Source organism: Lutzomyia longipalpis, chromosome 1, assembly GCF_024334085.1.
Source record: "Lutzomyia longipalpis isolate SR_M1_2022 chromosome 1, ASM2433408v1".
Classification (NCBI taxonomy): domain Eukaryota; kingdom Metazoa; phylum Arthropoda; class Insecta; order Diptera; family Psychodidae; genus Lutzomyia; species Lutzomyia longipalpis.
The window spans coordinates 45,181,130-45,199,303 of NC_074707.1; the positions used below are offsets into that span (position 1 = coordinate 45,181,130).

Below are 18,174 nucleotides of genomic sequence, written 5' to 3' on the forward strand. Positions count from 1 at the left end.
AAAGTCGGTTGAGTTTTCTAATTGCTCGCGAATTGAGGGATAAGAAGTTGAATCGTCCTTTCTACTACAGCCCCGATGAGCCTCAGACCTATGTAATAGCCCACACATTTTGTACCTCTTGAAATTCTCTCAAGTTTATGAATTTATTTCTGTACAGAAGAATCTTCTGATGAAGCGACGAAAAGCCATTTATAGGAAGTATGAGAAATTCATGAGGAATCCAGAAGAGATGTCGGAGAAATTTCTACTGAAAATTAAACAAGAGAGTGAGATGCCTGATCTCTACTCCGCAACTCAGATGATAAGGAATCAGGATGATGATAATGCGGCTATTGAGGTAAATTATGAGTTTTTTTTTTAAAAGAGTTTTGAAAGATTATTAAAGTCTTCTTCTTTCTCAAAGAAATCATCTCTTCCCGTACCATTAAACACTCCTAAGAAACTTCCTGAAAGAGAATCATTCTCGAGACCTCCATCAGCTGCCCCCAAAATTGAATATCGCAAAGAAGGATTGTTGAAAAATCATTCAACATCTGGGTCAGGAACAAAATTTGGCGAAAAGAAGGGAAATTACGAAGAAATCTCTCCCCTTCAGTTGTTCAATAGAAAATTGGTGAGGGAAGGTGATCTACTGAGGCAGAGAATGCCAGAAATTGCCCGGAAAATCCCAGATAATTTGCCAAGAGAAGATTTCCTCCTCAGAATTATTAAAATCAACAGTGATAATCGTTGCAAAGTTTCTCAAGTTGATGCAAAATATTTTGATACATTCGATTGTCTCAAGAAGGCAGAAATCTTGAATGGGGATGATATATTTACTCTCAAATCCCAAGAAACTGGCCAGAAGATTCAAATAATTACGTGCATGGGAAAGACAAGTGTGTGAAGAATTTGGCGGGAAAATTATAAATCCTCAAGAAATCAATTAAAACAATTTCGCGGCCGTAAAATATTAAAATTAAAAAAAAAAAAATTAAAACAATTTTTTGAATAGAATCTTTTATATAATAATGAAATAGAGATAAAATTGTAATTATTCTGATTATTAGAATATTTATTTTACTTTAAAATAAGTTTAAAAACTCGATTTTTAGAGAAAAAAAAAGTTAACCTCAATCAAATTCATTTCCATGGATTTGGTATGGAAAATTCCACTGGAGGAGTGGAATTGTGGAAAGGAATTTTTTACTGGGGTTGGAACTTTGACGTTTCTGTGTTTTGCGATTTTATGTTGTGTGGAAAATGTTGTAGTATTTTTAGAGAAAATCCCACAGAAAAGCCATGGATTTGCTTTACTACCTGGAATTATGTGCAAATCCTATTCGTTTCGATCCTGTGAGTCACCTCACCAATGTTTTCTTCGATGATTCCAATAAACAGGTGAGATAAACCACATGTTCTGTTCCCAGAAAAACTTCATTATATGCCCTTGGGGTGGATTTCTTGTAGGTCTTTGCGGTGAGATCTGGTGGAGCTACGGGGATTGTGGTCAAAGGACCTTCGGACACAATTCATACATTCTGCATGGACGATCAGGGACCCATAAGGTCGATAAAGTTCTCTCCGGACATGAAAATCCTGGCCATTCAGCGGACGGACGTTTGCGTGGAGTTTATTAACTTTGCCAATGGGCAGCCCATCCCTAATGAGATGCTGCAGTTCCGCGGCAAGAATGCCCAAATCTTTGGTTTTGTGTGGATTGCAAATCGGGAGGTGGCGATGATCTCCAATGGAGGGATTGAGCTGTGTCAGGTGCATTTCGATCGGAGGCAACTGAAGTCCGTCAAAAGTATGAACACGACAGTTAATTGGTTTGCTTGGTGCCCCCATGGGAACTTTGCCTTGCTTGCTTCAAGCAGTGGAGCTATCCTCATGCCTGTGCTCATCAAGCAGGGAACAATCACGAAACTTCCAAGGCTAGAGAGTGAGTAGCATTGAGAACTTGCGATTTGTAAGCTTCCTGATCAACTAATTAAATCATTTCTTGCAGTGAGCAACGAGAGGAGTGTTCCTGAGAGAGATTGTACATTAGCAATGATCTACGGCACCCCGTCGATCCTCATTCTTCAACCAACACAGAGTCGCCTCGTTGAGGTGGTTATTTACATGCTAAATGGTCCCGGATTGGCACCCCGGAAGTGTCATGTCCTTCGCCTCGGGCACACTGGGAGATTTGCCATAAATATCATTGATGATCTTGTGATTGTGCATCACCAGGCAACAGCCACATCGCTCCTCTTTGACGTGGCACAGACAGGGGAGACTGATCCAATCAGCAAAGTTATCTACCACCATCCAATCATCCCCGGAAAACCATTGAGGCCTTTCTCACTGAAACTTCCCAGCATTTCTCTCGACGGGCAGACCGTTAACTGTACGCTCTACTCCCCGGACTGGGTACTCTTCCAGCCAAATATAGTCATTGACGCCAAATTGGGGTGCTTCTGGTATGTGGAGCTGAAACTGAAGCCTCTTTGTACGCTTGTTACGGATCGTGTGCGCCTGGTGGAGTTCCTGCTGCAACGAACTCAGGGGAAAACGCATCTCTTGGCTGTTCTGCGGGAGCTCGTGGGAGAAAACTATCGTGGAACCCTTCTTCCCATCATTGAGAGTGTCTTCAATAAAATTAACACTGTGTACAAAAGTTGGATTACGAAGGAGCTGCAAAATCAGACGGCAACACCCTCAACGGCGAAACCTCTGCCAAAATCCACAGCAGCGCCTCGAGTACTCATTGATCAGGCTGACATGCATTCCCAGGTATTTTCTGCAATTGCCGAGACGGAACAAATTGGAAAAGTTCTCATGCTGTACCTGCAATCACTGACTGTTCACGGGATTGCAGCACAGCACGATCTCAGCAAGATGATTGTGTGTGAGCTCATCAATGGGAACCTCATTCCGGCACTGCAGCATGTTGTGGAGCATTCCCTGATAAGTGAATCAAAAGCTCTAGCCTGCTTCCTGCTGTCACTGTCAAAGATTCATCCAACAATTGGGCAAATTGCCCTGGATATGCTGGCAAAGTTGAATGCCAATGAAATCATTACGGAGGTTCTCCTTGGGCAGGGAAAAGTCATTGATGCCCTACGCTTGGCCAAAACACTCCCAGACGCTGATCTACTCCCAGCCAGGAAGTATCTGGAAGCAGCAATGAAGACGGAAGATCATGTTGTTTTTCATTCGGTTTACATGCACTTTGTCCAAAGAAATATTCGTCTAAGGGGAGCACCAGACTTTGCCAGAGGTAAGTTCTTTTCATTCCTTCCGGAAAAAAAGAAAATCTTTCTTATTGTTTGAATTTCTCTGAAGGTGAGCTCTGTGGGGAGTATGTTCAGCACTATTTGAGGCTGTTCTGTAGCAGATCATCATCCACTTAGTGGAGGCCTTTCCGGGGGGATTGTCGTGACAATATTGTGATATTCAGTATCAGTTGAATAAATTATATATATTTTCCCGAATTCAATGAAAATCATCAATCGGATTGATGAGGAATGAATCAGGTAAGTTTCTTTGGAGAAAATTTATTAGAAATTGGATGTGTTATCGCTTTTTGCGAGGGATTTCCATCGCAGCTTAAATATTAATCAGTTTACAGTCGTTGAAAAAATTTTAAGGACACTTTTGGGCTGTCTTTTGATGATTATTTTTGAAGGTCTTAAAAGAGCGTAAAATGTGGAATTTCTTATAAAGAAAATAATAGAAAATTTTGAACCTTAACGTGAAAGGAGTCTGTTCACGTTTATTCATGTCAAAAAATTCTTTAAAGATATTAACAAAAAAAATCTTTCATAAAAGAAATAAAATATAAAAGAAAAGCAAAAGAGATTCAATATTTTCAACATAAATCTACAAAGGATTAAATTTTTCCCAGCAGATTCTATTTGAAAATGAAAAGTCTGTTTGGTTTTGAATTAAATAAAAATTCAAGCAAATGTTAACCCTTTCAGGTCCGCGATCAATCTAGCGAATTGATTGAACTAAAAATAATTTTTATGAGTTCCTTTGAGCTCAAATAAGACATTTTTGGCCAAAAATCTCAACTCAAAAATTTTCGGTTTTTCGTTCTTCCTGATCCTGTGAGTCCTTGCATATCCTTTTGTGATCATAGAATGATCAGGGATTGTAAAGACATAGTATTGTACTAATATGGACTCAATATTTAAAAAAAAAAATAACTACATATACAAAATGAAACATTTTCAAATTCGAGTCTTTGGGTCAGCGTATGACCCGATGGACCTGAAAGGGTTAATAGAGTCCTTCTAAAAGATTGATCTTTGAGGAATATTTTTTCCATAAAAATCATTCCTAAAAATAAATCCAAACAACTGGAATGGATAGTGCAATTAAAACCAACAAAATGCTCTAATTCTTATACAACTTTTCTCCCATAGTGCATGACCTAAATCACCATGAGAGCATCGTTCCAAACATGATGTTTTTATGGCAATGTTTTCGCTGACTTTCACGCAATCCAAGCAGAATTTACCAAATATTATTATTTTTTTATGATCAGTAAAAGAAAAAAATTCTTTTTGATTTTTTGTTGTTGTACAAATTGTTCTTCACGCCCAAAAGAACGAAGAAGAGTTCTGGGAGCCATCGTCAATCGATAAAATCGCTTCAATTGCGGGTGGTCGGAGAGCGCGACCAAATTTGGTGACTGAATTGATGTCATTCTGCTCAACTCGTTCACTAATTAACTTGTTAGCGTCCACCGATTATTTAATTAGATTAACAGCACTCTGAGGAGCAACGAAGAAGTGTTTTATTCTGTGATGTGAAATTGTGGCAAAAAATTTAATTGATCAACAAGAGGAGAGCACCAAAAGGGGCTGCAAAAATAGTTATGTATTGGTTTATAATTTTCTTATGCTTTTAGTGATAATTTCTTGGGTTTCTTTTTGTTTTTTCCTCCACACAGACGAACCGGCAACAAGTCAGCAGAACAAGAGAGCCCCGATCGACGCGCAGAGAATGATTCTCTCGCGCGACGAAATTCTTCCAGCCACGAGGAAATATTTCCCCACTTTTCTTTCTTTTGGCCCCTTCAGTGGCGCGTATAAAAGCACAACACGCTCTCGAAGGCACATCAGTCCATCTTCATATTTGTTGCATTGCGGACAAGTTTGCGGGCCAGATCACAAAACTTCTAAACTTCTCTTTCTCAAGAAAAAAAAAAACAAAATTATCAAACTTTCAAGTGCTCTTAACAAAAAAAATTGCATAAAATTAGCATAAAAGAGAAAATTCTTCGTGAATTAATTATAAAGTGAAGTTGTGCTGGAGAGCAAAAGGAGAGCCAACAGGAAATTATTTATCAGTGATTCAAAAGAGAATTTTTAATCTCAAGCAAATATGGTGAGTGGAATTTTCTTTTTATTTTAATTTAATCATGTTTTATTCTAAAACGAAAAATTCCGGTTGAATATTTTTGTGTTTCTGCCGAAAGGAAATTCCTTTAGAGTGAGGAAAGAAAATTTTTGTGAGGAAAAGACTCGCGTGCGGTCTCTGTGAGTCATCGATATGGGAATTTTCTTTCTCATGAAAATGTGTGACACACAAAAACTCCTCTTTCCCCCCGAAAAAAGTGAAGTAAAAGCCAAAAAACCACTCCTTATATTTGCATTGAGGGCACACGGAGAGACCAAAATTCAGTTAGCAAAATCGTGCACAGCATGAAAATGAAAAAAGGACATTCACGGTGGATTTTTGGGAAGCATCTTTGCCAAAGCGGGTCCTTGCGTGCTCGTAGTCACGCGAAATTATCCACATAAACCATCTTCCATCGGCTCTGCTTCACCAAGCTAATAATACTTTGTTCTTCCTTTTTGCAACATTTTAGTTCATTTAATTGAGAGGAGTCTTTTCTTCGTATACTTTTCGTCTAGTCAAACATTACAACCTTTTATTGGTGAGGTATAACCACCCGGTAGAAAGACATTTATTGAGCTGGTTCGACACGAAAAGTGAAGAGAAATGGCCTTTTAGGGTTTTTGGGGGTTTGGGGAATTGGGCGGCGTTGAGATTTAATGTATCCGTGAAACGAAAGAATTAATTTTTAAAAGGTGTTTGTTGTAGCTTTTGTGGGAGCGAGAGATCGGTTCAGTAGAGACGGGAGGAGACAGAGAGGGTTTTGTCGTAGTGAGGACGTTGGAGTGTGCAGACGTAATGGGCGAGAGCGACATTGAGGAGATTCAACAAGAGGAATTAGGAGAGGAGGAATATCAAGAAAAAGGTGAGTACCACAAACTGGCGACGAGGATGAAAAATTTCCTCGGAAAATGCCGGAAAATGCGGGAGATACAGAGAAAAATCAAGTTAAAAGTGAGGGATAAGTGCGATCACCAAGATGGCGGCCATGTGAAACGGGACAAAAAGAGCAAATTTGGGGGCACGTATGATACCTTTCAGGGGTTTTTCCGAACAATACCTTAAATGAAATTAAGATTAGAGGTCAGGAAAGTGCAAATATGATGGAGAAATAGTGATTTTTTTTTGTTGGAAATTCGGCGTGAAATAAAGAGAAAATTAGCTGAAAAGTAACAGTAAATTTGGGGGATGGTTGTGTTGGTGGGTGATAAAGGCGTGTGGGAAGTTAAACGCAGAGAAAAGTGCTTGAAATACTATAAGAAAATGGGAAATGAGGGATGTCATAAGAAAATCGTTGATGTCGGTGACAAGAATATGGGAGGATTTTATGAAAATTTAAGCATAGAAGAAAATTATGGGTAAAAAGTGAGAAAGAGAAGAGATGATTACTCTCGATAGGTGCATAGAGATGAAATGATTGCTCTCGAATGCAGGAAAGAGAGGACATGGTTGCTCTCGAATTTTGCAAGGAGAGGAAATGATTGCTCTCAAATGCGGTAGAGGGGACATGGTCGCTCTCGAATTTTGCAAGGAGAGGAAATGATTGCTCTCAAATGCGGTAAAGAGAGGACATGATCGCTCTCGAATACGTAAAGAGAGGAAAAGATGGCTCTCTAAAGTAGAAAGATTGGAAATATTGGGTATAAAAGAATAGGGAGAGAAAAGAGGTGCTCTCCTAGAATGAGAAAAGATTAAAAAAAAAAAAAGGGAAAAGAAATAAAATGATGATTATGTATGAAGAGTCGCGGGAAACATTTGGGGGTTTCTCAGATGTGTAATATTGAGATTTAAAGAAAGATGAGAAGAAATGATGGTTCTCATAAGTAATAGGAATGAATTTTGGTTTCAGTTCAGAAATACGAGTACAAGATGGAGAGATTGTTCAATCTGGAGCAATTTAAATGTGCTGGGCTCTCAAGGACAGAGGGAAGAGAGAAGTGGATACAATGGAAGAGGGCTTTTATGAATGTGGTCGGGGTATTGGAGGAGACCAAGAAGGCTAGGTTGAAATGTATGCTATTGACAGCAGGTGGCCTTGAGCTACAGAATGTGTTCTATAAGATTCCCGGAGCTGACGTGGAAGAAGATGAAGAGAAGGGAATTGATCCATTCAAAGTAGCTCTGGAGAAACTCGATGAATACTTTTCTCCGCGAAGGCACATTTCTTATGAGCGATACATTTTTTGGTCAATGCGGCCCGATCCAGATGAGGCAATTGAGAAATTTGCGCTGAGAGCTTTGGAGCAATCTGAGAGGTGTGCATTCGGAGGGTCAGAGCTGGAAGCAAAAGAACAGTCAGTGAAAGATATACTTATATTGACAGCTCCGAAGGAATTGAGGGAAAAAATTATGTCAAAGGAGGACAACATGCCGTTGGACGAGATGTTGAGAGTAGTGAACACATACCAGTCAGTGAAAGAACAATCGAGGGAGATGGAGGCGCGTGCCAGTAGCGCAGGGGGAAACAATGAGGTTGCCAAGCCAGGAGTCAATCAAATCACGGCGAAAGGACGTAAGTCCAAGGAAAAAGATGAATGTTTCAGATGTGGAAGATTGGGGCACTGGGGTAGAGATCCAGAGTGTCCAGCGAAGGACAAATCCTGTAGCAAATGCAAAGGACGAGGACATTTTGCGGTGAAATGCAGGAGTCGTCAATCTCAGAAGCGTAAGAATGACGAGGAAACTCCATCAGAAGCAAAGAAAGCAAAAGTCAATGCCATTCAGGTGAGCAATCAGGAAGATGGTGATGATGACAAGGATCGAGGTATGAGTTTTATCTACCAAATTGGAGATCGGGATGAATTCATATGGTGCAACGTAGGAGGAGTCCTGGTGGAAATGATTATAGATTCGGGATCTTCGCAAAACATAATTGATGAGAGAACGTGGCAATACCTCATGAAGAAAGGAATCAAATGCAGCAATATGGAAGGGGGAGCTCGGAAAGAGCTACGAGCATATGCACAGGCGGAGCCTCTTCAGATTACCGCGTGTTTTGCTGCGGATATCTGCGTGGGGAAAAATGAAAATTGTTCCGTGAAGAAAGCAGAATTTTACGTCATTCAAGGAGGAACACAATCGCTTTTGGGCAAGAATACTGCTAAAGAATTGGGTGTGTTGTGTCTGGGACTACCCAGGGCTCGAGAGTTAGTAGTAGGACAAATCAGAGAGAAGGGAAACACACCATTTCCCACAATGAAAGGAATAAAATTGAAGATTCCGATTGATGAGTCAATTACCCCGGTGAAGCAGCATCCTCGGCGACCTCCAATTGCGCTTCTTCAACTGGTCGAAGAGAAATTGGAAGAACTACTTCGTGCAGACATTATTGAACCAGTAAAGGGGCACAGTGAGTGGATCTCACCAATAGTGGTAGCTACGAAGGATGACGGACGATTGAGATTGTGCGTGGATATGCGTCAGGCTAATAAAGCAATCAAGAGAGAGAATCATTTGATGCCAATTTTAGAGGATTTTCTGCCAAGATTGGGATCGGCACGGGTGTTTTCTCGGCTGGACATTAAAGATGCATACCACCAACTGGAGCTGGATGAGAAGAGTCGAGACATCACCACCTTTATTACACATAAGGGTGTGTTTAGATACAAGAGGCTTATGTTTGGCATTTCGTGTGCACCGGAAATGTTTCAAAAAGTTTTGGAACAAATCCTGGCTGGGTGTGAGAATGCGTTGAACTACATTGATGACATTATTGTCTTCGGAGCCACCCAGCGTCAACACGATGAGGCACTTAAGCAGGTTCTCTCTCGTCTGAATGAGTACGACGTGATGTTGAATCAAGCTAAGTGTATTTTTGGAGTAAAAGAGATTGAGTTCCTGGGTCATCATTTGTCAGCGAACGGAATTAGACCAACTCGGTCGAAAGTGGAAGCTATTCAAAACTTTCGACCTCCAGCGACGAAAGAAGAGATTCGAAGTTTTTTGGGTCTTATTAGCTACGTGAGTCGGTTTCTTCCGGACGCAGCTACCACTACGTTTCCGTTGCGAACATTGATGTGTAGCAAGGAGCCATTCAAGTGGGAATCTGAGCATCAGGAGGCATTTGAGAAATTAAAGAGGATGTTGAGTGATGAGCGAACTCTCAGCTTCTTCAGCAATGAACGGCGGACGCGTGTAGTGGCCGACGCATCACCAGTGGCTCTAGGGGCAGTACTTCTCCAATTTGAAGACCAGACAGATGACAAAGTACATATCATTGCGTATGCCAGTAAGAGTTTGTCAGATGCTGAGAAGGGGTATTGTCAAACCGAAAAAGAAGCACTGGCGCTGGTTTGGGCTGTTGAGAGGTTCCATATTTATCTGATGGGAAGAGTTTTTGAGTTAGTGACGGATCACAAACCGTTGGAAATGATCTTTAAGCCAACAACAAATGCGTGTGCGAGAATTGAACGATGGCTCTTGAGACTACAATCATTTACGTTCAAAGTGATTTACCAGAAGGGGAAGAGCAACATTGCTGATCCACTCTCTAGGTTATCACTAGCCCGAATTGAAGATGAACTCGAAGGAGATAATGCCTTTATGATTCGTGCTGTCCTAGAATCGGCAGCCATTGATGTAGACGAGATTGAAGCAGCCACGAGGGATGATGAGGAGATGAAAGCTCTTTATCGCGCATTGGAAACAGGAAAATGGACGGAACCTCTACTCAAACCGTACCAGGCATTTCAATTGGAATTCGGAAGATTTGGGGATGTGGTCGTCCGAGGCACAAAATTTGTAGTTCCAAAGGGGCTGAGATCGAGGATGCTCCAATTAGCCCATGAGGGTCATCCAGGTGAGACAATGATGAAGAAACGTCTTAGGGAGCGTGTCTGGTGGCCGGGAATAGACTCAGAGGTGGTTCAATATGTGAAATCGTGTGAAGGGTGTCAACTGGTGGCACAACCCGATAGACCTGAACCGATGCATCGGAAAGAATTGCCAAAGGCCCCGTGGATTGACTTGGCCATCGATTTCATGGGACCCTTGCCATCGGGGGAATACGTGCTGGTAGTGGTTGATTATTTTAGCCGCTACAAAGAGATAGAAATCATGAAGAAGATCACGGCAGCAGAGACAATCCGACGATTGGATGGCATCTTCACCAGATTGGGATATCCTCACACGATTACCTTGGACAATGCGAAACAGTTTGTAAGTGGAGAGTTTGAAGAATACTGTAAGGAGAAAGGGATTAAATTGAATAATACCACCCCCTATTGGCCCCAGGAGAATGGGGAGGTTGAAAGGCAAAACAGATCTCTGTTGAAGAGAATTCGTATTAGCCATAATACGAATCGTGACTGGAAACAGGATCTCAATGAGTATTTGATGATGTATTACACCACACCCCATTCAACCACGGGAAAGACACCAACGGAGTTGTGCTATGGTCGGACAATTCGTAGCAAGATTCCAGGAATGAGAGATGTGGCCGAGATACCACCTTCCACTGACTACCGCGATCAAGATCTTATTCGGAAGGAAAAAGGGAAAGAAGGAGAGAACAAGAGAAGAAATGCAGGAACTTCGGGAGTTCAGGTTGGCGATACAGTATTGATGCAGAATCTCCTACCTGGCAATAAGTTACAATCTAACTTCGGGCGGACTCTATATGAAGTCAAGAGGAAAGAGGGAGCCACGGCAACTGTGGAAGATCGAGAAACAGGAAGGCAGTTCAAGAGAAATGTGGCTCACCTGAAGAAGTACGTTGGGGAGGAGAGGAAGTCGGATGAAGTAACGGAACAGCAGGAAGAGAGACGAAGTTCCAGCAGGGTGAAGAGGCCAAGGGCATATCCGGACTATGTGGTCCCCGAAGTGAAAAAGAACCGGAAAGAAAGGAAGGGATGTGGGAGCGAGAGATCGGTTCAGTAGAGACGGGAGGAGACAGAGAGGGTTTTGTCGTAGTGAGGACGTTGGAGTGTGCAGACGTAATGGGCGAGAGCGACATTGAGGAGATTCAACAAGAGGAATTAGGAGAGGAGGAATATCAAGAAAAAGGTGAGTACCACAGCTTTGATTCTTTTAGGCAAGAAGTTTGCAATAAATGTATTTTTATCATTGATTTTATCTTTATATTTTTTCTTTTAGATATATTTTTTTAATAGATTCAAGAATAAAAAACCGTTAAGGAACGAAAACAAATTAACAAAAAAATTCTAGAAAAAATTGCTCTCAAAAAGTTCTAGATTTAGCAAAGAGATTGATCTTAACAACTTTTCCGCAAAATTCTTTGGAAAACTATTTAGATTGTCATCTATCTGGGGTAGATTCTGATAAATATCTTTTCTTTTCTTTTCTTACAATTCGTCAGTTTTAAGATTTTTGGTATTCAGGAAAAAATCTCAGGTATAGGATTTTGACATATTGTTTCTACCTTTAATCGTATTTTTGAAGGAAAATTACTTTTCCAGGCCTCTTCAGAGATATTTCTGGCTATTTTCCTGAACAAGAAATTCTTTGTTTTTATTTTCTAGAACGATAATAGAATGATTTAAAAACACCCATCTGTTAAAATCTTACAGCAACTTTTCAGCTGTTAGAAGAGAAAAGAAAAGATTTTATCAGAATCTACCCCTATAATCTATTAATAAATCTTAAATATTTTGAAAAATATCATTGAAAACTTAAATCAAATAAGAATAAGAACTTATGTAGCGAAAGATTCTAAAAAAAAATGACAAAAATGGTTCAATTTCGTTCACTGAATTTGCCTACAATTTGTGATTTTTTATTTGCTAAATTCTCTTTAAAAAAAACTTCCCAAAAATGCGAATTTCCTGTACAAGCATTAGCTTTTATTCATTCGCATTTTAGTTGTGATTCTTTTTTTCTTTATCTTCTAAACCACAACTCATCACTCGGGAGGCAAATGATCTTTTTTGCACTGAGAACGAAAGAAAAAAACTTAATTTTGCGACCGTCTTGTCTCTATTAGTCATCAAATTGTCTGTCTTGAAGCACTGAGAAGCTAAGTAAATGCGCGAATCAGTGAATAAATCTCATCATCCAGAACGTGAATTTTTGGGATATACTTCTTGCACTCCGATCGATGGAGTGACGGAAATTGTTGCCACGAAGTTCATTTGGCTGGAAGAAGGGTTCCCGTGCAAAACGATCGACATGTTTAAGAGGCAAAAGATCAAACCACTCCCATTTATTGTTCTATAAAAATCCCAAAAGGAAATAAACTTCCATATCGTGTGAAGTCTTGTGGTAAATTGAGTCGCATTACATTGAAATTGACAAAGTTATTGGTGCCTTATTAGGGGAGTTCAATAATATATGATTGTTGTCATTTTTCCCATTATCCAATTATTGGATCATTGTTCACAAATTTTTCCTCAACGTCTTTTGACTCATTCTTCGCGGGATAAAAACGCGGGCGTCTCAAATTCCACCCAATTCTCCAGCTTGGGCCTCCGCCTATTGAAAAAAAATGTGATCTCTTGCAGAGAAAAGATCGCGCAAATTTGAATATTCAATAAAATTCCTCATCTAAATTGCTCTCTATGCTATTGTTTGGTGTGAGTAGGTGGATGATCTTTTTTGGCTTTTTTGCATTTAGAAAAAAATGCCACCAGCTCTTGGACAAATAACGCGTCGTCCATTAATTAGCATAAAAGGTGACCGAACAGGTAAATCAATGGACTTAATGAAATTTTCGCGTGAGGCCCTCTCCCGAAATAAAATAAAAGTCAACGCATAAAACTCTCAACCCAAACACACAAATCCTCGTGCTTAGTAGGACTTTTCGAGGGCAATTTCTCTGTCTGGAAAATTTATTTCTCGCGGAAAATGTCATGAATGAAGAAGACAATGGGCAGCAGAGCATAACGCAAGAGTTTGCCAAATCAAAATATCAGACACTTCTTCGGGGCGAGACGAAAGCAATTTTATGAGAGAAGAGGAAATTAAATGCGTTTGTGATTTCCAGTGAATTTCAGACTGAAAATTAACGCTTCGTTTCTTCCTTTTTTTCAACTCAATTTCGAAGATGCGCTTCATGAAGAAATGAATGAAGAATTGACAAAGATTTTTTTAAGGGAGAGGTTTTATGGAAACTTTCCATCAAAAGAGAGTTATTTTATTTAAATAATTCCAGGAGTTTTCCTCAACTTCTGTTCTTGAAAAATTTAATGTGGGTAAATGCTGTGTTTAAGATTATCAATCTGTTTAAAAATAAAACTTTCTGTTCGTCTTTTCATATTGATCATTTCTATATTAGGGTTGGTCCGCTTGAAACTTGAGGCTTTTTATGTGATAAATTTTTAATTTTGGATTATTATCTTTAAAAATGTTAAAAATACAAACAAAGTTTATTCATTGATCTATAAAACATTCACACTGATGTTTCATCGGTTTTAACAAAATATTTTTATGATTTTTGAATTTTTCTATCAATTAAAAAAATTCATGATCCATATATCGATGAATAAACTTCTTTCTTGGCTTACTTGCATTACATATCGTTAAAATTCTTAAAAAAAAATTGTTAACCAAATTGGCTATCTTTTCAAAGATTTTCCATAATTATTGAATCATCCCTTAAGTCGTAAAAAAATTAATGTCTGAAGAGAATAAAGAGGAGTCATTTAGAATAATTTACAGACCCAATAAAGGGTCCAAAGCTTTCCAAAGGAAAAACTCAAGAAAATTAAGGAAAATCAAAAGTGTTTAAAACTGATTTTCTATAAGATCTATATAATATAAGAAACAAATAAAAAAAGATTAAAAAAAACTATTTAATTCTGTTCTATAAAATCTCTAGTAAGTTCTTCTTAGCGTCAGAATTGTCTGCTGATGCCTTAACAATGCCTTTCTGCATTAAATTCTCAATATTCTTTGCTATAAAAGGCTCTTCGAGCAATTACAAAAAAATCTCTTAAACTAAATTTCTTCTTAAATTGCTTAAAATTCCCAGACAGTGTTCAATTGAAGGCGGGTGAATCTCTCGGGACACTCTCCATGTGTGCGCCTTTCGAAAGCCCACTTGAGGCAATTAATCAAAATGCTAATGATTGAAAATTACTTGCGGACAAAAAAACACGCGCTATATTCAATTACAATCGCATTAAAAGACGACCAAATTGGGGAATGGAATCGAATTATAGATGGGAATTTTCGTGATGATATCGAAGCTCCCTTTTGCTGAGTTTCAGTGGGTGGGACACACAACCCTCGTATGTTCAATGATGGGGTAGTGTTTGATTCAACACACTCTGACGGGGTGAATGCCTCGAAAAAGGAGTGTTTTATTGTGTGTGAAAAAACAATAAATGCGAGGTGGGTAGTTTTCCCAGCTAGGAGGGGATGGTTTGGGAAAATTGAAAAAATGATTATTCAATATATGAGGAAATCTATGTCAGTAATTTCACGGTAAGAAACATGTTGAAATGCAAAACTATTTGATTTTCTTACGGCTCTTGGGGCGATGGCTTTTTGGGCATGAAATTCGACGCGTTTAGAAAGAAATTCTTTCATTCTTTTTCTGTTTCTTTTTGAGGGGAAAGGTAATTGCCCAGGAAAGAATATTCTTTTGTGCTTCATCATCGTGCTATTGGCACACCCGGAGAGTGATTGAAAATCAATCTCTCTAAGAACGCACAGAAAGGCTATAAATATTTATTGTAAAATGTATGCTCTAAGTGCAATTTTCAATCTCTTTTTGCGCGCAAACAAACTCGCCTCACACGCATAAGGCACATAAATTCAACAATCTTTATGCCCCTAAAATGGGATTCTTTGTTGAGGCTCTGCGTGGCACAATTGGTTCTTTTCTTTGGGCAAATTTGTACATTGTGAGTCAGTGTTTATTTTTGCAAAAGACTCCCTCTCTTTGTAATTAAATGGCTCGATGTTGTGTCTTGCAAAGAGTTCTTGCGAAGAGTTCTTGCGAAGAAGTAATTGGAAATGAGCTGAGAAATTAATTTGTGTGAGCCAAGGGCGGGGACATTCAACTGGAAAGTGCGCGACTTTCTAACTAAAACGCTGCAGCTGTTCCAGAGATTTATCTGTGTGGAGATCGCGCTAAATGACTCACAGCTCCATGTTTCTCATAGAAAAACCGTCTGTCGACTCTTATCAATTTCTCCAAGTCTCGCGAGGAATTCCTTTCAATTTGCGCATTCAGCCACGAAAGAGCTGTAAAAAAAGAATTATTTTTTAGGCAAAATGACTAATTAAAAATTCTAAATTAGTTTGTAATTTTTAGAATTAATTTTGCAATAAATTCTATCTCATTTTAAATTTTAAATTTACGCCAAATCTTTCCCATTTATCTTCAACAGAGGGAATGCATTTCAGTTCATATTGGCCAGGCTGGCGTTCAGATTGGTAATGCTTGCTGGGAGTTGTACTGCCTTGAGCATGGTATTCAACCTGATGGTCAAATGCCATCGGATAAGACCATCGGTGGTGGAGATGACTCCTTCAACACCTTCTTCAGCGAAACTGGCTCCGGTAAGCACGTCCCGCGGGCTGTTTTCGTCGATCTGGAGCCCACTGTTGTGGATGAAGTGCGAACCGGCACGTACCGTCAGCTTTTCCATCCTGAACAACTCATCACCGGCAAGGAGGATGCCGCCAACAATTACGCCCGCGGTGAGTATCATCAATCACCTCTTCTTACATTACAATTTGGTGGAATTTTAATGGCCCCCTTGCGATGCTCATTTTCCGTTCTGCATTAATTTTTGGCGCATTAATTAAGAGTTTTGGGTGTTAAAACGATGAGAGAGTGAGAAACTTAATCACGCGGAGTTTGTTGATCTCAATTGGGTGTAATTGGGCGATCTTCTAGCTCCGCAGAGACTCTCCGATGGAAGCTAGAGCTGGGAGGTTGTTCTATGGGATGGGAAGTTCACGCTTCAATGGACCAAAAGTTTTTTTTTTTTAAAGATTTTATTCTTTTGCGCTGGAATGAATTTTATTGCCATCGTGAAAGATCGATGATCGTGTTAGCAATAAGAACTGCAGAGGAGTCTTGCTGCTGCTGCTGTTTTTATTATCTTCTCGTGAAACTATCGCGAGATGATTAAAAGTGCTAAATGCTGCACACACTAATGGGCTTTTATTTCTTATCTTGCAAAATAAAACGTTACCCGAAGGTAATTAAATTTGATTTTATAGTTCAAAGAATAAAACAATAAATAAAGGTTAAAATGTGTTTAAAATGATTTTTTAAAATCCAAAAAATAAGGGCAGAAATGTATGATTTTTCTGGTTTACTTTGTGCTAAAGAAAGTGTTGATTAAGGGCTGATTAAAGTGTTGATTCAAAGTCTTTTTTAAAGGATTTTTTATGTAATTTAATTGAGTGTTTCAACCCAATTTTAACGAATATTTAAACATTTTAGCGAATATCCTGAATATCACTAATTTATTGCCAATTAATTTTAATTTTTGATCATTAGGGGAACGTGACTCAATTCGGACCTCTTAAGGCCTTTTTTTTCAATCCGCTGTTACTTAAAATTAATAAAACTTTAAATGTAGAAACTTATGGGAATTAAAAGAGCATTAAATAGGCTTTAAAATGGTACCAAATTTAAGAATATAGCTTTTTATTAATTAATTAAAAACAAAATTATTTTATTAAACAGAAGACTCAAAAATAAAATATTTCTTTCAATTATATTGATTTTCTACGTATTTTCTACTTCTTTTTTGATTTTTTGCTCTTTTAATGAACTTTTAATGCGAATTCCTTTTCAGGACATTACACAATCGGCAAGGAGATTGTAGACCTTGTTTTGGATCGTATCCGCAAGCTTGCCGACCAATGCACTGGACTCCAGGGCTTCTTGGTGTTCCATTCCTTCGGCGGCGGAACTGGAAGTGGCTTCACTTCCCTCCTCATGGAGCGCCTTTCGGTGGATTATGGGAAAAAGTCCAAATTGGAATTCTCCATCTATCCAGCACCGCAGGTTTGTATTGGAATTCTCACCCACTTCTCCCCTCACAGTCAGTATCGATCACACGAAATTCTCTCACTCTCCGCGTGCCGTTGATATAAATCACCACCAGCCATGTTAAATTATATTGTTACAATATGTGGGGATTTCTAAGGGGGGCGGAATATCAAAGTTTGGGCTTTCGAAGGGGGCTTCAAGAGCCACGCGAAAGAGGCGGAAGAATTGAGTAAATACGGTCAGTAGTTTGAGAGAGCTTTAATAAATTCCTCTCTTCTTATATTCCATCGCGATAAGGGGTCGTTAACCCACATTATTAATTTTCTCGGTATACTACAGAGAAAAGGGAATAATTTCACTCAACGGTCATTTCTTCGTTCAAGACTCCCCTTCGCGTAAACTTTCTCCTTCATATTTCCTCAAGAAAATAAAAAAGTTACCACCACTAATTGTCGGCCGGCTTTCTCGCGGGTTGTGACAAACATTTTATTTGAACACGCAATCACTTCAATTCCTTCAATTTCATTTTCATTCAGAGCTGTGGGAAAATCCACGTGTGAATTTTATTCAAATAGGAACAGAGCAATATAATTTATTCACCTTAAGGACACTGCTCTACTTTCAATCTTAACCGCGCACCGTATGATGACACCGTGCTGACTACATACTCAATTTATCCTACATTGACACCATTTTCCATGCTTTTCATTTTCTTCAACCCCGCGCTCAACCATCAAGGTTAACCCGGAAAATGGGACATTTCTGTGGGAAAATTGTCAAGCATGATGAGAAATTATTTTCTCTCTCTCAAATTAATCACGAAGTGGCATTTGGAGAATTTACGGAATTAATTCATGTTCATGAAATGTTTGTTGAGACTTCGA

The 18,174-nt window shown here is 39.1% G+C and overlaps 3 protein-coding genes across 3 annotated transcripts in view; all 3 read left to right on the forward strand.

Moving 5' to 3' along the window:
- LOC129787716 (regulator of MON1-CCZ1 complex) lies at positions 1–3,461 on the forward strand. The gene is made up of 6 exons (XM_055823464.1): positions 1–92; positions 158–337; positions 404–1,380; positions 1,450–1,924; positions 1,991–3,247; positions 3,313–3,461. The coding sequence occupies exons 3-6, from the start codon at positions 1,282–1,284 to the stop codon at positions 3,378–3,380; spliced, it is 1,899 nt and encodes a 632-aa protein (XP_055679439.1). The 5' UTR covers positions 1–92; positions 158–337; positions 404–1,281; the 3' UTR covers positions 3,381–3,461.
- Positions 3,404–18,174, forward strand: part of LOC129787714 (uncharacterized) — a 27,512-nt gene continuing 12,741 nt past the window's right edge. The window contains exon 1 of the mRNA XM_055823461.1: positions 3,404–3,503. Within this exon, the coding sequence (XP_055679436.1) occupies positions 3,495–3,503 (9 nt within the window). The 5' untranslated portion in view covers positions 3,404–3,494. The remainder of the gene's footprint in view (positions 3,504–18,174) is intronic.
- Positions 4,662–18,174, forward strand: part of LOC129787717 (tubulin alpha-1A chain) — a 15,325-nt gene continuing 1,812 nt past the window's right edge. Inside the window, exons 1-4 of the mRNA XM_055823465.1 lie at positions 4,662–4,849; positions 4,928–5,364; positions 15,669–15,981; positions 17,094–17,305. Coding sequence (XP_055679440.1) covers positions 5,362–5,364; positions 15,669–15,981; positions 17,094–17,305 — 528 coding nt within the window. The 5' untranslated portion in view covers positions 4,662–4,849; positions 4,928–5,361. The remainder of the gene's footprint in view (positions 4,850–4,927; positions 5,365–15,668; positions 15,982–17,093; positions 17,306–18,174) is intronic.

What these genes read in the sequence shown, in the direction of transcription:
- LOC129787716 (XM_055823464.1), top strand. Translation starts at nt 1,282, where the DNA reads ATGGATTTGCTTTACTACCTGGAATTATGTGCAAATCCTATTCGTTTC. An exon ending in TCGATGATTCCAATAAACAG is followed by an intron (nt 1,381 to 1,449) that starts GTGAGATAAACC and finishes GATTTCTTGTAG; the next exon opens with GTCTTTGCGGTGAGATCTGG. An exon ending in AGCACCAGACTTTGCCAGAG is followed by an intron (nt 3,248 to 3,312) that starts GTAAGTTCTTTT and finishes ATTTCTCTGAAG; the next exon opens with GTGAGCTCTGTGGGGAGTAT.